At 52.4% G+C, this 15,868-nt stretch overlaps 6 protein-coding genes across 6 annotated transcripts; 4 read left to right on the top strand and 2 right to left on the bottom strand.

Moving 5' to 3' along the window:
- Positions 1-638: 638 nt before the first annotated feature.
- BO97DRAFT_402390 (flavin reductase family protein) lies at positions 639-1,922 on the bottom strand. Its single transcript, XM_025694489.1, has one exon. It carries the CDS (start codon positions 1,669-1,671, stop codon positions 886-888), a length of 786 nt encoding a protein of 261 aa, XP_025555888.1. The 5' UTR covers positions 1,672-1,922; the 3' UTR covers positions 639-885.
- Positions 1,923-2,585: 663 nt separating this feature from the next.
- BO97DRAFT_474768 (homoserine acetyltransferase family protein) lies at positions 2,586-4,217 on the top strand. Its single transcript, XM_025700349.1, has 6 exons — positions 2,586-2,800; positions 2,864-3,359; positions 3,428-3,537; positions 3,600-3,747; positions 3,813-3,892; positions 3,947-4,217. The coding sequence occupies exons 1-6, from the start codon at positions 2,656-2,658 to the stop codon at positions 4,087-4,089; spliced, it is 1,122 nt and encodes a 373-aa protein (XP_025555887.1). The 5' UTR covers positions 2,586-2,655; the 3' UTR covers positions 4,090-4,217.
- A 311-nt stretch (positions 4,218-4,528) lies between these two features.
- BO97DRAFT_335052 (polynucleotide adenylyltransferase) lies at positions 4,529-6,824 on the top strand (the record flags this gene model as incomplete). The annotated part of the gene is made up of 8 exons (XM_025691420.1): positions 4,529-4,677; positions 4,747-4,895; positions 4,959-5,333; positions 5,400-5,611; positions 5,666-6,272; positions 6,317-6,431; positions 6,485-6,602; positions 6,738-6,824. 8 exons carry the CDS (start codon positions 4,529-4,531, stop codon positions 6,822-6,824), a joined length of 1,812 nt encoding a protein of 603 aa, XP_025555886.1.
- A 10-nt stretch (positions 6,825-6,834) lies between these two features.
- On the top strand, positions 6,835-7,417 carry BO97DRAFT_74560 (uncharacterized protein). Its single transcript, XM_025701035.1, has one exon. It carries the CDS (start codon positions 6,965-6,967, stop codon positions 7,319-7,321), a length of 357 nt encoding a protein of 118 aa, XP_025555885.1. The 5' UTR covers positions 6,835-6,964; the 3' UTR covers positions 7,322-7,417.
- A 583-nt stretch (positions 7,418-8,000) lies between these two features.
- Positions 8,001-9,527, top strand: BO97DRAFT_474766 (kinase-like protein; the record flags this gene model as incomplete). The annotated part of the gene is made up of 3 exons (XM_025700348.1): positions 8,001-8,120; positions 8,380-8,590; positions 8,650-9,527. The coding sequence occupies 3 exons, from the start codon at positions 8,001-8,003 to the stop codon at positions 9,477-9,479; spliced, it is 1,161 nt and encodes a 386-aa protein (XP_025555884.1). The 3' UTR covers positions 9,480-9,527.
- An 859-nt stretch (positions 9,528-10,386) lies between these two features.
- Positions 10,387-15,586, bottom strand: BO97DRAFT_467335 (cell division control protein 45). The gene is made up of 4 exons (XM_025699642.1): positions 14,498-15,586; positions 12,756-13,050; positions 12,394-12,509; positions 10,387-12,324 (listed from the first exon to the last, which is right to left on the bottom strand). The coding sequence occupies exons 1-4, from the start codon at positions 15,500-15,502 to the stop codon at positions 10,540-10,542; spliced, it is 3,201 nt and encodes a 1,066-aa protein (XP_025555883.1). The 5' UTR covers positions 15,503-15,586; the 3' UTR covers positions 10,387-10,539.
- Between the last annotated feature and the right edge of the window lie 282 nt (positions 15,587-15,868).

Here is a 15,868-nt window from a genome sequence, read left to right as displayed (position 1 = left end):
TGATTCGATGCGGGTTCCTTTCGTATCACTTGAACACTTGAACACAATCTCCAGTCGACCAGGTTCGGCCGGTCGGATCCGCCCAGGTAATCGATTTGAAAGGTGGACGAGGGATGTGATTGGAAAGATGAACGAGGTCTCTTGTTCTAGTACCTCATGGAAGGGCGGCAGAAGCAACTTGGAAGCAGGAGAAAAGAAAGACCAAAATGTGAAAGGGAAAAAGAAAATGAATGGACTGGTCCCGCCGCGCTGATGGAATAATTGTTGCCATGTGACTATCAAGTATTTCACTTCCCTTACAGCCTCATTACGGAACTTGGCCACCCCAAGATCTCGCCGGCTTGCTGTTCGGGTGAGAGAAAAGAATTGGCATTGCTTTTGTCTTTTTCCTCATCTTAAAGATAGAAAGAGCACAAGCAATCTTGACTAGGAGAGTCGGTCGCCTGGAGGTCTGATGAAGGTCTGGACTCTCTCAGCTGTCCCAAGTCTGGGGGAAGCTGAGAGTGGAGGAGGACTCTTGTGCTCTGTGCTCGATTGCTCCATCTTCTCCTCCGTATGGTGGGGGGGGGGAGAGGGTAAAACCCGAGCTCGCAGCTCCACCGTGGACTCCACGCGAAAACACCTCCCTGACTCGGTCGGTCGGCTCCCCGTCCCTCATCCGCTGGAACAGTCAACTATGAATGAGTAATGGCCTTCAGGTTTTTACCTTCAGACCTGATTCTAAAAAGCGACATCTCTATTCGTGACATTTATATTTCTATATTATTCTACAAATCAACAACATACTCTGTCTATTGCCCTACCACATCTCCGCAGCCATGTCCCAGACATCCCTCCCGAGTAATTCATCGCCTGGATGCCTGAGTTCGCTACTCCGTACACCGTCTAGAATTGCGGTCTTGGAATCTCAATTGCATCAGTGGTCCGCCCGTACGAGATGCCTCCCAATCGACTGATGGGCTTGAGAACCTTCAGGTCCACAATGCTCTTATCCTCGTTGATGGCATCATCTCTAACCCAGAACCGAACCCCTTCGATGATCGCGAGAACGCTAGCCTTCTTCCCGGGGGTTGATCTGCTTTCGAACTCCTTGGTCTCGACAAGCTTCCCTTCAATAGACAAGATGGATTCCTTGACCCGAGCGGGTTGAACAATGGCACTGGGCTCTTGGTGTAATCCGGAAATCTCCCATTCCGATACGCCGTAAGGAGCGTTGATGGCGGTCGCGTTGGCTGCTTCAACAAAGTGCTCGGAGATGATGTTGATCACACATTCCCCGGTCTCCGCCAGGTTCTTCAGCGTATCTTTCGCCTTGTCCAGGGACCCAACAAATCCCACAATGAAAAGCGGAGGGTCATGGTTGATAACCTGGGAGTAACTGAATGGAGCCAGGTTTGCCGTCTTTCCATCTTTCGACTTTGTGCTAATGAGGGCAATCGGTCTAGGAACCATCCCGGAGATGAGAAGCTTATAGTTGGATGTCACAGGGCGCCCTTCCTCGTAAGGGTCAATCTGCACATGGCTCTTTTTCAGACTCTCGCCGCCATCATTGCCACCATCTCCCTCCTTCCAGTCCGGTTTAGGAGGCTTCGAAAAAGTGACTGGGATATCCCGGTTAAAATCCGGCCGAGAAGCCTGGACTTTCTCAAAGTCGTCGTGAACTTTGAACATGGCTGAAGATTGCGAATGGAAACGAGGAAGGTGATTTGCTCGGAAATAATGATGGGAAACTCTTTGGGGGGGTACTGGATTGCGTTAGCGATTGTCAGCTGTCGCTGCTGGATCATTGTTGTCATCACAGTCCGTACAGCATCACGGCGCCATGACTGCAAATTCATGGGACAATGGACTCACGCAAGAGTATAGATAGGCTTTAGAGAGCGGCGCCAAGCGATTGATGAGAGGCGGTGGTGCAACGGGATTTAAGGTAAACTGCTGAAGGACGGGCAAGAATCCAAGATTGTGATTGCCGAGCTAAGTTGACCGAGGCGTAATTCCACTATGACGTCTCGAGACGTTCTCCGTAACACCACGCAGCTACAGAGCGTGAGAGCATTAATAAGGCGTGGCATTAAACCCCCACTGCCGATAAGTTATCCGTGCCGAATCCCGTGGGTAAGCGGCCGGAACGACCCCGCGGCGGGACGGAAACTGGGGGAGCATTCATGTGCTTATCATCAACGCAATCGTTGTGGCAGCACATCGCGAACCCAAGCCAAATCACGTCCTGCTTTTCGAAAGCGATATGACTTCTTCAATGGTCAGGAATCAATTGTAGCTTGAGATCAGTAATATCGATTGTCTTGTTCAACCCATGGAAACCAGTCATTTATGCGATCGTTAAGCGTGCTACTCTCCAGCGGCTAGGTAGAATAACAGTAGATCAGTGTTTTAGCTATAATCAATAACGAAGTGAATATGCATCAGTACCAGTAGCGGGAACTCAGTCCAAAATAGGGAGTACAAACTAGCATCTCCTCTAGTGTCTGAGCTGTATCAGGTGCCCTCGATAAGACAAGACAAGGAAATACAAGGTTTATAGACCCCTCCCACCCCCCTCTCTACTTGTGACTCGCCAGTACTTCATCAGACTCATCGCACAGCAGCAAATCGCTCTACAACCCAATCTGTGGATCCGCCTATCCGTTCAGCAAGATGACGAAGCATGATTACAAGACCTTCAAACTTGGAGACTGGGAGCTCCAGAGTGGGGAGAAGCTAGTTGACGCTCACATCGCATATACAACCTTTGGGGATCCAAGGTTGCCCGCGATCGTTTACCCTTCGTGGTTCTCTGGCGGTACGTACTGCAATAGCCTTGAATCTCCATGAATGGATTGCATACTCACACTACCGAGCTCAGAAATCTCCGACAATTTCTGGTTGATTGGAGAAGACAAGGCCCTCAACCCGAGCAACTACTTCATAGTGATTCCCGCGCTCTTTGGAAACGGCCAGTCAACGTCGCCTTCCAATTACCCCATCCAAAGCCCCTTTCCCAAATGCTCCATCTACGATAATGTCCGCGCTCAGTATACGCTGGTGACCCAGCATCTAGGCATCACTCATCTATTCGCAGTGCTCGGGTGGTCAATGGGAGCCGCGCAAAGCTTCCAGTGGGCGACGCAGTATCCCGATTTCTTGGATCTAGTCGTGCCGTTCTGCGGCTCCGCCAGGACCTCGATCCACAACCAGGTGTTCCTCGAGGGCGTGAAATGTGCTTTGCTAGCGGCGAAGCATATCTCTTCGGCAGGATCCGGAGATGCTGGTGTTCTCGAAGCAGACCAGTCAGATAGAATCTGGAGCGACAAGGAGAAAGAGGTCGGACTGAAGGCTTTTGGTAGGGGTTACGCTGGCTGGTGAGCATCGAAATTCCCCTATTCCAGGCTCAAGCAGGCAGCATTCTGACGTCGCAAATCTTTGGAAGGGGATTCTCGCAAGCATTCTATCGGGAGAAGCTATATGAGACTGCTTTGGGATACAAGAATTTGGAGGATTTCATGGTGAACTTCTGGGAAAGCTGGGCGCTTTCGAAAGGTTGGCATACCCAAGCGCGAATGACGGCCGCGGAGCCTTGGCTGATATGTCCTGCATTCTAGATCCGGCCAATCTCCTGACGATGCTGCAAACATGGCAAAATGGAGACGTGGCAAACCAAGAGCTTTACAACGGCGATTTCGAGAAGGCCTTGGCTTCTATAAAAGCGAAGGTCTTGGTGTTGCCTGGGAAAACCGACCTATATTTCCCGTGAGTATGCCCATACTGCATGTTTTATCTTATCATGGAGCGGAAGCTCATGGCTGACTGCCCAGGCCCGAGGACTCGGAATATGAGGTTGCCTGTATGATGCCGGGCGTTGGCACTCTCGCCGTTTTCCCATCAATTTGGGGCCGTAAGTCCTTCCCTGTGTGCTTAGAAGTACTGCCTCTGATGCATGATATGACAGATTGGGCTGGTGGTCCAGGATTGAGTAAGGATGATTTCGGGTGGTTGGATACGAGATTGAGGGAGTTTTTCGAGGAAACAGCTCCTTCCATCGGGGAGGATTTAGGTCCGAGACTCAAGTCGGTCACTTTAGGGAAGCCTTGATCACGATCGCTGAAATTAGTTGCGCGAGTCTTCAGCGTCATGAACAGTAACAGACTTTGTATGAGTGGAATTGGCATTGTAGTTATTGAGCAGTTTCCCGAAATCAGCAATCAACACGTGATGGGCTGGAATGCTGAATCAGCGGCTGATCTGGTGGCCGGCGATAAACCTTCAAGCGCCTCCTCATTTCCAACTCCGAATCGATCAAAGCAGTTGTTACATTGCCAGCCTCTTCTTCCTTACTTTCCCTTCAAGTCCCTTTTTGCATTTTCTTTTTATCACACTTCAAATATCTCACCCACCATACTTGGTGATTTTCTTTTTCACGCTTGCTGCCGTTCCTTTATTCTCGCGTCCACTCCGTATCTAGTCGCTGCTTCCTAGCGCCTAATCGGCGCAACCGCATTATCCTGTAACACCTGGCAGACAAAGAGTGAACATGACAGCACCACCAGCCAGGCAGTGGGGGGTCACCCCTCCCATCTCTACTGCTCTACCTACCCCAGACGAACTTGCCGCCAATGATGATTTGATTTCCGAGTTGAAGGCGCAGAATAATTTCGAGAGTCCTGCGGAGACTGAACGAAGGTGAGAGCTTTCACGTCAAGTCGACTGGACTCACTTGACACGGATGCTGATACTCCAAGTGCTACTCAGACAACAAGTCCTTCAACTGCTTCAACGCGTCGCCCTCGAGTTCGTCAAAGTCGTCAGCCGCAAGAAGGGTCTCTCCCCTGCAGCCGTGGAGGCAGCCGGAGGGAAGATCCTCACATACGGAAGTTATCGCCTTGGTGTCTATGGGCCGGGTCAGTTTCGCTAAATCATTTGCATCGGCCAGTATAAGTTATATTGACGGTCATTTCCAATAGGGTCGGATATCGATACGCTGGTCGTCGGACCAAAGCATGTTGTAATCGACGATTTCTTTTCTGATTTCCCTCCCGTTCTTGAACGACTTGCTCCGCCCGGGGCCATCGAGAAAATGACTCCAGTTCCCGACGCCTTCGTCCCAATTATTAAAATGGAGCTCTCGGGAATCAGTATCGATCTGATCTTTGCGCGCTTGATCGTACCGTCCGTGCCTATGAGTCTAGACTTGAAGAACAATGATTATTTGCGGGGCTTGGACGAGAAAGAAGTTCGGTCGCTCAACGGAACTCGTGTCACCGACCAGATCCTGGAGCTTGTACCTCAGCAGAAAACGTTCCGCCTGGCCTTGCGTGCCATCAAACTTTGGGCACAGCGTAAGTGCTTGTGAATGCAGATCATTCTCGTTTGCTTATTGTGCTAATACCCCATGTTTCAAACAGAGCGAGCGATTTACGCCAACGTTGTTGGGTTTCCCGGTGGCGTTGCTTGGGCAATGCTTGTTGCAAGAGTGTGTCAACTATACCCCCAGGCTACGGGATCGGTTATTGTTGGCAAGTTCTTCCGCATCATGACCAAGTGGGCTTGGCCTCAGCCTGTTTTACTGAAGCCGATCGAAGATGGCCCCCTACAAATGAAAGTGTGGAATCCGAAGGTAAAGCTGGCCGAGAACCCACATTCATCGGATGAGCGGCTAATGTGATCCTAGATCTACAACGGTGACCGATTCCATTTGATGCCCATCATCACGCCGGCATATCCCTCCATGTGCGCCACCCACAACGTTTCCGTGTCAACCAAAACTGTTATTCTTCGCGAGTTACAGAGAGGTGGTGACATTGTAGACAAAATCTTCACAAAGCAACTTAACTGGAATGATCTGTTCAAACGACACACGTTCTTCACCCAGGACTACAAGTACTACCTCAGCATCACGGCTTCTAGCAGGACCAAGGAGGCAGAGTCGGTTTGGTCCGGTCTTGTGGAATCTAAAATCCGCCACCTTGTTGGTGCCCTTGACAGGAAAGCGACGATCGCCGTCGCCCACCCATTTCCTAAAGGTTTCGAGAGGGTGCACAAAGTCTCTTCTGAGGAAGAAATCGAGGCCGTTAAGACTGGTTCTACCAAATATCAGGATAGAGAGATCAAAACGGAGACTACCGATGAGACCAAGGATGCAGCCCATGAAGCCGCTGCGCAAAATGGTGCTGAAAACAGAGAGGTCCCGGCCACAGAAGAGAAAGCTGCAGAGGACACCCGAGTCATGTACACGGCCACATACTATATCGGGCTGGAGCTGAAACCACTCGAACCAGGTATGTCAATCGCGCCTCTCTGGTGGCTCCGCTGACAATTGAAGGTGCATCACGATCATTGGACATCTCGTCCGATGCCCAGCTGTTCAAGTCTCTCTGCACTGCGTGGCCTGGATATCAGCCTGAGGTCATGGATGTGGCAATCACCCATGTTCGCAGGTAAGTGTTTCGTCGGCCAGCCGCGCGATCTTCATGCTGACTGCCATCAACAGTTTCGACTTACCCGACGATGTATTCCAACCCGGAGAGAAGAAACCTCTTCGCCCGAAGAAGAAGATCATCAAGAGATCCGACGCAAGCGGCCAGAAGCGGACCATCGATTCACTGGACGTAAGTGCAAACAAGATAGCCAAAGTATAGCACGAAGCGGCGCTAGTCCCATTTACGAAATGCGCTTCTTCGCGGATCGTGTGAAACTTGTCAGATCCCATCTTTGGATATAACTGATATCAACTGATTGAACAGGACGCATCCCACCCGGCTGCCAAGCGTCAAGTCACCTCCAACGGCGTCTCCAATGGGGTGGCTAGCGCTGCCTCCACGCCCGCGTGAGTGGGGCTTCGGAGCTTCTGAGAATATGCAATTCCATCGGGGCGGGCTCCCCATGCAAAGTCAAGCCAAGGACCAGAATTACAAGAACGGTATTTGGGTTCACATTTAGCCGTTCCCTTGCTCTGGACGAATATGCATTGATGAAAACACAATCGCAGCCGTGTCTGACCGATTACACAGTTGATCTGGTATCCGGATCGCTTGCGTTGCGATTCAATCCACGCCTGCCGGCAAAACTTCCAAGGTTGGTTTCTCTATACTTCTCTGCCCTAATCCTCTTCCTTTATCATGCTTCCAGTCTTCACATCGTACTCTGCGTGGCTAGCCAGCCAATGGGCATACGACAGATGGTCATGCCTCGCTTCGATGAGGCGCTGCCGGTTTGTATTTGTCGTAAGAGCCGGACAGTCATGCTCCCATGCCTCAGTGGCCGTAAGGATGCAGGGTATCATTTGGAGCTTCTTTTTCTGGGATTGACGATCAATCGCTGTACATAATGTCTGTCTTGCATGCTTTGACTTAGGTGCTGGTGTCTCTGCCAGTTAGGTCTAGTCGAATAAAGCTACACATTTCGTGGCCACGGGCCACTTGACTAATTGTGTGTGTTCGGTGCACTTGTAATTGTCAAACTATTCTCCTCGCAGGACGTCAAGCTTTACATTGCGATCTACACATGCTCAATCTATGAACAGGCTTTCTTACCCACTTATCCGCCCCCTACCCGCGTTTGTTCTGGCTTGAGATTCCGCTGGGTGGAGAAATTGTCTCTACTATCATTGAATCTCCTACCATAAAGTTGTTCGCTCAGTCGAACGGTTGTTCGAGAAAGTCTCTGCACGCCTTCGGGTCCTTCTTACCATTGTCCAGGGGTTGCAATGTGGGGCATGACATGCTACCACGTGAGCAATACAAATGCTACAGGCCTACGATTTTGAAAGAGTGAAGAACTCCAACTAACTGGACGTCGATCTCAACCTCGTGGCTCAAGACTTGCGCTCTATATTGAGCCTATGGCTGCATGTCTATCTTCAGTGGCTACTGGCAGTCATAATGCGTCTCTCGTCACTCAATGACCTCTGCAAGGACATGCACATGAACATGAACCCTAGCTGAGAATTCCCTCGCCTATTCTCCAAAACCGTGATACTTCGTCGACGAAAGTCAAGGTATCTTCCCATGCCGATGGAGAAGTACGCCAACAACCAGCTCCCACCGCAGCTTCCGTCTGTCACAACCCTCATTCCGATGCCTCCACCCCATGGCTACTTCACCAACAGAAGAGATATACCATCCGAGGTAGATGTCGAAGATTTTGAGAACTACGTACCCGGTGGATACCACCCGACTCTCATCGGAGACACCTTCTATAGTGGCCCGCTACACTGCCGTTCACAAGTTTGGATTTGGTGGATATTCAACCATCTGGCTCGCTCGGGATCAGCAACGGCGGCGCTACGTATCGCTAAAGATATTGACTGCGAGAGCATCCCCAGATAGCCATGAGGCAGAAATCCTATATAATCTGATGAAGAGCGACTTTCCTCATGCTGGATAGCGATTCATTCCACGACTATCCGATCAATTCTCGTTCACCGGCCCAAACGGACATCACCGGTGCTTGGTCGGCGAGCCTGCTGGCGTTAGTATTGCTAAGTCCAAGGAGGACTGCCCAAACTTCATGTTTCCACCAGATGCTGCTAGATCACTTGCCGCCCAACTCCTTCTCGAGATGTCATATTTACATGCAAACGGCATATGTCACGGAGGTGAAGAAAGTTCGGCTGTGCATCTCTGTTTATCCATCCCGTACACTAATCGCCGGCAGAACTGCATTTGCGAAACTTCCTTATACGCATACCAAATTTCGACGACCTAAGCACAGCAGAGCTATACAAGCGCTTCCGCCAACCCTACATGGTTCCTATCCGGCGAGTGGACGAGAAGCCGGGGTCACCCCACGCACCGCCGCACGCCATCTACCCAATGGCCATGCGCATGCCCGCCAACGAGCAGGATAACCCAGAGCTCATCATCTCAGACTACGGCACGTCCTTCATGATATCACAGACAACCGCACCGACACTCCACACCCCAGCCCTCTACGCCCCACCAGAAGACTTCTTCAATGAACCAATCACCCAGCCCACCGCCGCGGATATCTGGACCCTAGGTGTCAGCCTGTACGAGGTCCTGGGCGAGCGCCCACTCTTCGAGACCTTCGCCTGGGACCGAGACGACATCGTCGCCGAGATGGTTAATACGCTGGGCCATCCGCCCTCGAGAGGGTGGAACGCCTGGGCCAAGCGCTCCGAATTCTTCGAGGACGACGGATCATGGGTCGCTGATTTCCGCCGCATCAGCACGCCCGTCTTCCGGCGGCTGCGTCGGCGACTCTGGGATATGGGCCGCGGTGAGACGGAGCTGTTGTGCGAGTGGGACGTTGCGGCGGGTGAGTTTCGGGCGTTGGGGGAATTGCTCCAGGCTATGTTGGCCTTTGAACCTGCTGAACGGCCCTCGGCGGATCAACTCCTGCGGTCGGAGTATATGGTTAAGTGGGCGTTAACCCGCGTGGCAGAGGCAGAAAAGGCGGACAGCGCTCACCACCCCGACAAATGGGGAGCGTTAGGCTGTCGGCGGCCCTGTAGAACTTCTTGAAGCCAGGCCATGAGAGAACGAACCATGGGTGGTTAGGATTGCACGAGGATGTCAGCGATGTTACCCCTGGCTGTGACAAGACAATTAAATCTGGAGCAACTCTTGTATTATCATCCAGCTTAGATATAGCTAGCTGCAATATTAGACTTCTGGCGGCAGTTACTTATTGCCTCGAAGAGATACCGTCTATTCCACTGAGCTTGACTTCTTCTCATCGGGGCAGCAAAATAAGTGCCCCTCACGTAAGACAGCGATGCAACTTCCGCACGACAGCACAGACTAGCGACTGTCTTGATCAGAGTAACAAAACAAGCTGAATTAGTCCTTCGAGTTTACAGCCAGCAGCCTCACATGAATACCTCAGGTTACTCTTAGCAATCCGGGTCTGTCTCAGACATCGCCCTCATCACCAAATCCAGTCGACAGTCCAAAAGCAAAACTCATATCTTGCATGCTATATGCTATGCACAGTGGAAACAACAAAAAAACACGAGAAATCAAGACTTCGACAGCAGCCTCAGCGGGACCAATCCAATCCCAAACACCACAAGCGCCATGACATGTGCAAGAGAGATGCAAATCGGTCATCATGAGTGAAGTAAACAGTGACTGACAGACTGACGGACAGACAGACAGACAAAATGGCAGCTATATCCAAAAGTGTCAATACACACAGCCAGAAAGAAGTAAGGAATCATACCCGTTGAACAACAATAAGGAAAGGAAAAGAAAGTTGAATGAATGAATAATCGCAACGAAGATGGTTGATCAACCCGTCATTATGCATGTCCTCCTTTTTTATGTCTCACAGAAGAAAAAACCTGAAAAGAAAAGGAAATAAGTCCCAGCCACTCCTCGAAGCTGCTGCATCCCACGCGAAAAAGAAAAAAAAACAGAGTATCAAAATATTCGGTATGCCGCCTCAAATACGACTGGAAAATAGGAGGATTGGCGTGTTAGCACGCACGTCAAGATGATTATCGAGCATGGTATAGTAAGAAGAGTTGGGGTTTGTGCCGTGGCATGAACTTAAGAACAATATAGCCCCATATCGCGGCTATCAGCCGACCACACTGCGGAAGCTGAGAGCTTCGAGGAAGCCTCCGAGATCCTCCTTCTGCACTTCAACCACGCAGTGCTCGAAGCTGTCGATGCGGACCCGGGCGCTGGTCTCTTGAACCACCTCCTGGAAAGCGATACCAAACCGATTGCGCAGAAGGTGCTTGTTGCCGCCCAGGTCCTGCTCGTCTTCGGACTCGGATTCCGATTCGGAGGACGATTCTTCGGTTTCCTCGGCCTCGTCCTCGTCGTCATCCCTTGCTGCACGCTCCCTGGCGCGTCTGGCTCGGTGCTCCTCCCGCTCTTTCCGCTTCTTCTCCTTGGCTTCCTTTTTCCGTCGTCTATCCTCGCGGCGTTTGGTGAGAGCAGCAAAGTCGACCACACCTCCTCCGCCTCCTGTACCGACGACCACATATAGCCCTCGATCCTCGTCGAGGCCGGCAAGGACCAACGGCGTACCCACAGCCCGTCTGCGGCCGATCTTGACGGTATCTGCTCGCTCTCGTTCTTGCACGCGAATCGCCTCTGCAACCCAGAGAGCCAATTTCGTCAGCGCTCCGGGATTAGTGAACAACTTGACATCGGGGCCATCCTTGACAACGGCGATGCGGAATGCGCGCAGGTGTCGGATTTGATGCTTGGCCAGTAAAGAGGTCCCCGTCCGTAGGATGGCACGGTGCAGGTGTTGTGCGAGAGGAAGCGAGCCAAGAAGGAGCGTAGGAGACTCCGACGTCAGCGATAAAGCATCATATGCACTCCAAAAGCGAGGCAGAAGACTGGACAGGTCTGATTCGGTGGATCCGTCACCATGAGTCTCGGATGCAGCTTTCGAAAGCCGTTTCGAGTCCCATGTTCCATGAGAATCCTCAGGGCCAACCTCTAAAATCGCACCGATAATAACACCCACGTCAGACGCTGAAAGACAAGCTTTCCAGCCCCAGCAGCGGACGAATCCCCATCCCTCGCGCGAGGCAGCATGACCAGACGCTTCGGGAGGCACAAGCCCATCGAGTCCATACATCGGTGCGTATTTGAGCAGACGCTGTCGTAGTACGCGCTTCAATTCCATGTCCATGTGGGTATAATTTTGATGACTTTGGTTGAGGCTGATGCCCATTTTTGCGAGCAGTTTATGTAATCGCTTCTTACCATTTTCCGTCCAAACATGAAGTCTGGAGGCCAGGTAGGGGCTGTGAAGCATACTGTCGTAGAGTGACCAGTGTCGAATGAGAATGAACCGAGGTTCGGGGGATAATCGAATGGACTTGTCCGTTGGTGATCGGGCGGTAGTCGGGATGACGCCGTTTATCTCGCCTCTAATATCGCGTTCGTAAGGATCTGGAGGATTTAATCGATGAACCTCGTCTCGCATGATCTGCCGTATTCGTTCGCCTCTCTCTCCGCCCCATCCAGCTGAGCCACCGTACTCGAGCGCGTTGGAAACGCCTACTCCGGACATCGTGCGGCCGCTGAGTTCCAAGCTCGACACACCTACAATGGCCAGCCACAGTAGATCGTTATCTTCGCGACCAAGCTCGGATGCGAGGGAGTATACAAGCGAAGATATCGGCTCCGAGTAGGACGTCCCGGAGCTATAGTACCTTTGCAGTAGACTTTCATGCTTCCTTCTCATCCGGAGCAACCGACGCCTTAATGTCCGTGTAGAGGGCGGTTTCGGATGTAATGGAGACGGCGAGTCCGACGTTGGCGTAACAGAGCGTGAGGAGTTCGAGGAGTCATGCCCCATCCTCCGAGGACGACTCGGCGACGAGATTATGTATGAACCCTGCAGCAGAGAACTCCACGATTAGTCTCGAACAATAACCCATTGCAGCACCATAGGACAAGAACATACCGAATCACTCCTCCTGCGCTGACGGGGCGGCCCGTCGTCGTCGTCCGACTCATCCTCATCGTCCTGACGCGACCACGACTTCCGCTTCTTCGAATCGGAGCTAGAAGGGTGGTCCGCTTCACCATCACTCCCAGAGTCGTCCGCGTCAGTGTCGTCATCGTCCTCTGCATCCTCATCCACCTCCGGCATAGCCATCAACTCGCAGTACGCTTCCCTCTCCTTCCCCAGCTCCTCCTCGATATCCCCATCGTCGTAGACCACAATCCCACCGTTCCCCGACGCGTACCCAGATGTGATACACCCTCGATCCACCCCGCGCGGTCTCCGTCGCGCATTACCATCACTCTGGTGGCCTGCTATACCGGCAGTCGCAGCCTCGCCCCCGAAGACATTCGACAGATTCCACGGCCGTCTCGCGTCGAACACCCAGACCTCCACGCCGCCCATATCCTCGGCCTGTCCCTGCCCCTCGTCGTCCACGGCATTATTGTCTTCCTCCTCCGGACTACCCAAACACAGGATCTCCGTTAAGTCCACCAAGCCCCCGACCCCAAGACAGATGACGACGCCCCCGCTGCCTCCATTCGTCGTCCGCATGGGCTTAACCAACTCCTCCCCGGCGCGAGCGAGATCGCCATACCCGGCCACCGGTTGGATCTTGTGCGGGATATAGTCGCGTTTCAGGAGGGCGGTGAGGATGCGACAGGCACAGAGCGCATCGGGTTCGAGGGCGACGAGGATGAGCACCGGCGGCGAGAGCGGGTGGTGCGACCGGAGCAGTTGCAGGTATAGATGGGATATGAGCTGACGCGGGAGATACATGGCGCCCGGACAGTTGACAAGGCGCGGCGAAATCCCACCCTCTCTCTCGCTCTCGCTCCTCGACTCGACGTGGAAGGGAAGGGCCGGGCGGTTACGGGGATGGTGTTATAACGAGACGCGCGCGAGAAGATTTAATGATAGTGTCTGTGGAGGATCAAGGGAGAAGAGAGAGCAGCAGCAGTAGCAGCAGCAGTAGTAGTAGTAGTAGTAGTAGTAGTAGCAGCAAGGGCCCCCTTCCACAGGCCCCCGACTCTGTGGGATAGAAAATGAAGATAACAATGGAGGAGAAAATGAGAAGCAGGAGAGTCTTCGAAATAAGGATCTCTAGACCGACAAGGACTCCATTGTTGAGAGGGGTAAATTGTTTATGGGGGAAATGTAGTAGTAGTAATAAAGCAGAGACAGGCAGTTCGATCGAGCGGCTAAGTAAAGTCGCACGCAGTAAGTAATAATCGTTACTTACCCGTCGCGCGCATCTCCAGCCCGACGACGCGTCTGGCACGTGCGGAGGGCGATTTCCGCCAAGCCTTTTTCTTTTTCCACTGAAGAATTTCTTTTGACTGGGGCAGGCCAACTTCGGCATGCCTTTAGTTGCTCGTAGCTGCGAGGAAAGGGTGGAAAATGTTTCAAATCTCTCACAATACCTTAAAAATCCGTGCCTCGCGTTATAGTATACTTCTTTTATCTGGTCTGTATGAGGAGGCATTGTTTATGGTTCAACACACGCGAACGGCCTTCGACTAACTATATCCCCTGGTAAATTATACCAAGGATTGAACTGCCTTGATTGAGTTCGTCCTAAGAGCGATGATATCATAATCGGGCGCACGTACTCCTCCGGTAGATCTACACTTGCGATTGTTCTTGAATAAAATGGGATGCAGTTCGCGCCATTCTCTCTGCATCATATGCCCTGAGGCGATTTCTCATGTGCTATCCGACAACGTACTAAGTGGCAAGTACTATATGCAATTCTTGGTGGTAGTAAAGTTCAATCATGAACGGGGTTAGGTATAATGAAGATAAGAAAAAAGAACGTCACACGCTATACAATACGAAGTCAAGCAGAGGTCGCGCCTGCAATGGAGCCGCCGAGCCAGACGGCCGCACATGCGCCCAAGACAGTCAGCCCGATGAACCGCTTCTCCCATGTGGACTCCGGGGTCATCCTCGCGGGTCCAACCTTCATCTTGACGGTATGGTGCGGAGACGACTGGTGCACACCAGCGTCCGGGGAAGCAGCGGTCGCCCCATCCTGCAGAAGCGAATCATTGTGCCCTGCGAACAGGTCCCGGTCGTGAGTGCGCCATTTCTCCACAAGCCGGGCGATCTCGATGAGATCCTCCTGGAGGGAGCCGGGCTCTGTTGCATTAACGTTCTCGACCTCGACATTCTGGACATTTCCAAAGAAGTCCACCACCGTGCGTAGACGACCCTCCTGCTCGCCGCCAGGGAAGAGGTCCCATCGCACTCCCGGCTGGGAATGGATCTTGGACTCATCGTAGGAATCAAAAAGATCGCCCAAGGTCTGTTTCGAGTTCGCACTCGTCACCTGCGTCTCGAGGAACTCCAGCACGTAGTATGTCCACCGGTCAATCACTGCTACACCCACATCGCTGTCCGCATGGTGCGAGTACGAGGACTGGTCGAGGGCACTCGATCCCGTAGCGATGATGTTGGGCGAGTAGAAGTGCGTGTACATAGTGTTGGCCTGGCAGGTATCGATCATGAACAGAAGTTCGTGATAGCGCTTCTTTTCCCACATCTGGCCGAATGCATCAGCCAGATCCCACGCCCCGATCTCCTCGGAGTCCTGGAACTTGAGAAACTGGTCCCCTCCATGGCCGGTCATGTATACCAGAACATTACTTCCCGCGTCGGACCCCAGCCGTTTGCTGCGTGGAACATCTTCGTCGAGTCGGTCGGTCAGAAGACGGATGAAGTTCTCCACGGTGACTTCGTACCCCCGATAGTCGACTTCGATGTTGTCGCCGTAGAGATCGACTGCGCGGTCGGCGTTGCTGTAGACGGTTCCTGGGAAAGCGTTGCGGGGGTTGCAGGCCATATCATCGGGAAGCATCAGGATAATCTGCGAGTCGGGAATCCCCAACCGCTTGACGGTTCGATAGAGAGAGAGGACATTGGCGAGGTGGCGGTAGTTGAACCAGAAGCGCGAGGTAGAGACGAGGACGGCCCAGTTCGAGGTATGCTCGGCAGCGACGATGGCTGTGAAGAAGAGAAGAACGAGAGGCAGGGCCCGAAGGAGCCCGGAATATAGAATCGACATGACTAGCGATGGGAGGAGTTAGAGCATGGTCAAAGGTGATCAGAGATGATGATCATCAATAACCATCATGGGGCCAGGCACAAGCACGGATTCGGGGGCGGCGGAGGGTGAGTGGCAATCCTCAGGCACCGAAGCGGATATGGGTGGAGCTTCGCGCTAACTGCAATGGAACTAGGCCTAGATCGACAGATATCAGTTCTACTGACGCCTCGTCTATAGCTCGAGCAACTCCTCGTCATGTCCGTGAGAAACAAGCCCAAGAGGCAGTGTGCACAGTCTTGTAGGTGGCTTGAGTACCGGTGTTCCATCGTAGCAAACAATAATTCAATGTGTCGAAGACTCTCCGTTCGGTAGTTATCCCCAGAT

This window comes from Aspergillus homomorphus, assembly GCF_003184865.1.
Source record: "Aspergillus homomorphus CBS 101889 unplaced genomic scaffold BO97scaffold_2, whole genome shotgun sequence".
Taxonomy (NCBI): Eukaryota; Fungi; Ascomycota; class Eurotiomycetes; order Eurotiales; family Aspergillaceae; genus Aspergillus; species Aspergillus homomorphus.
This window is presented reverse-complemented; position numbering and strand designations above follow the sequence as displayed.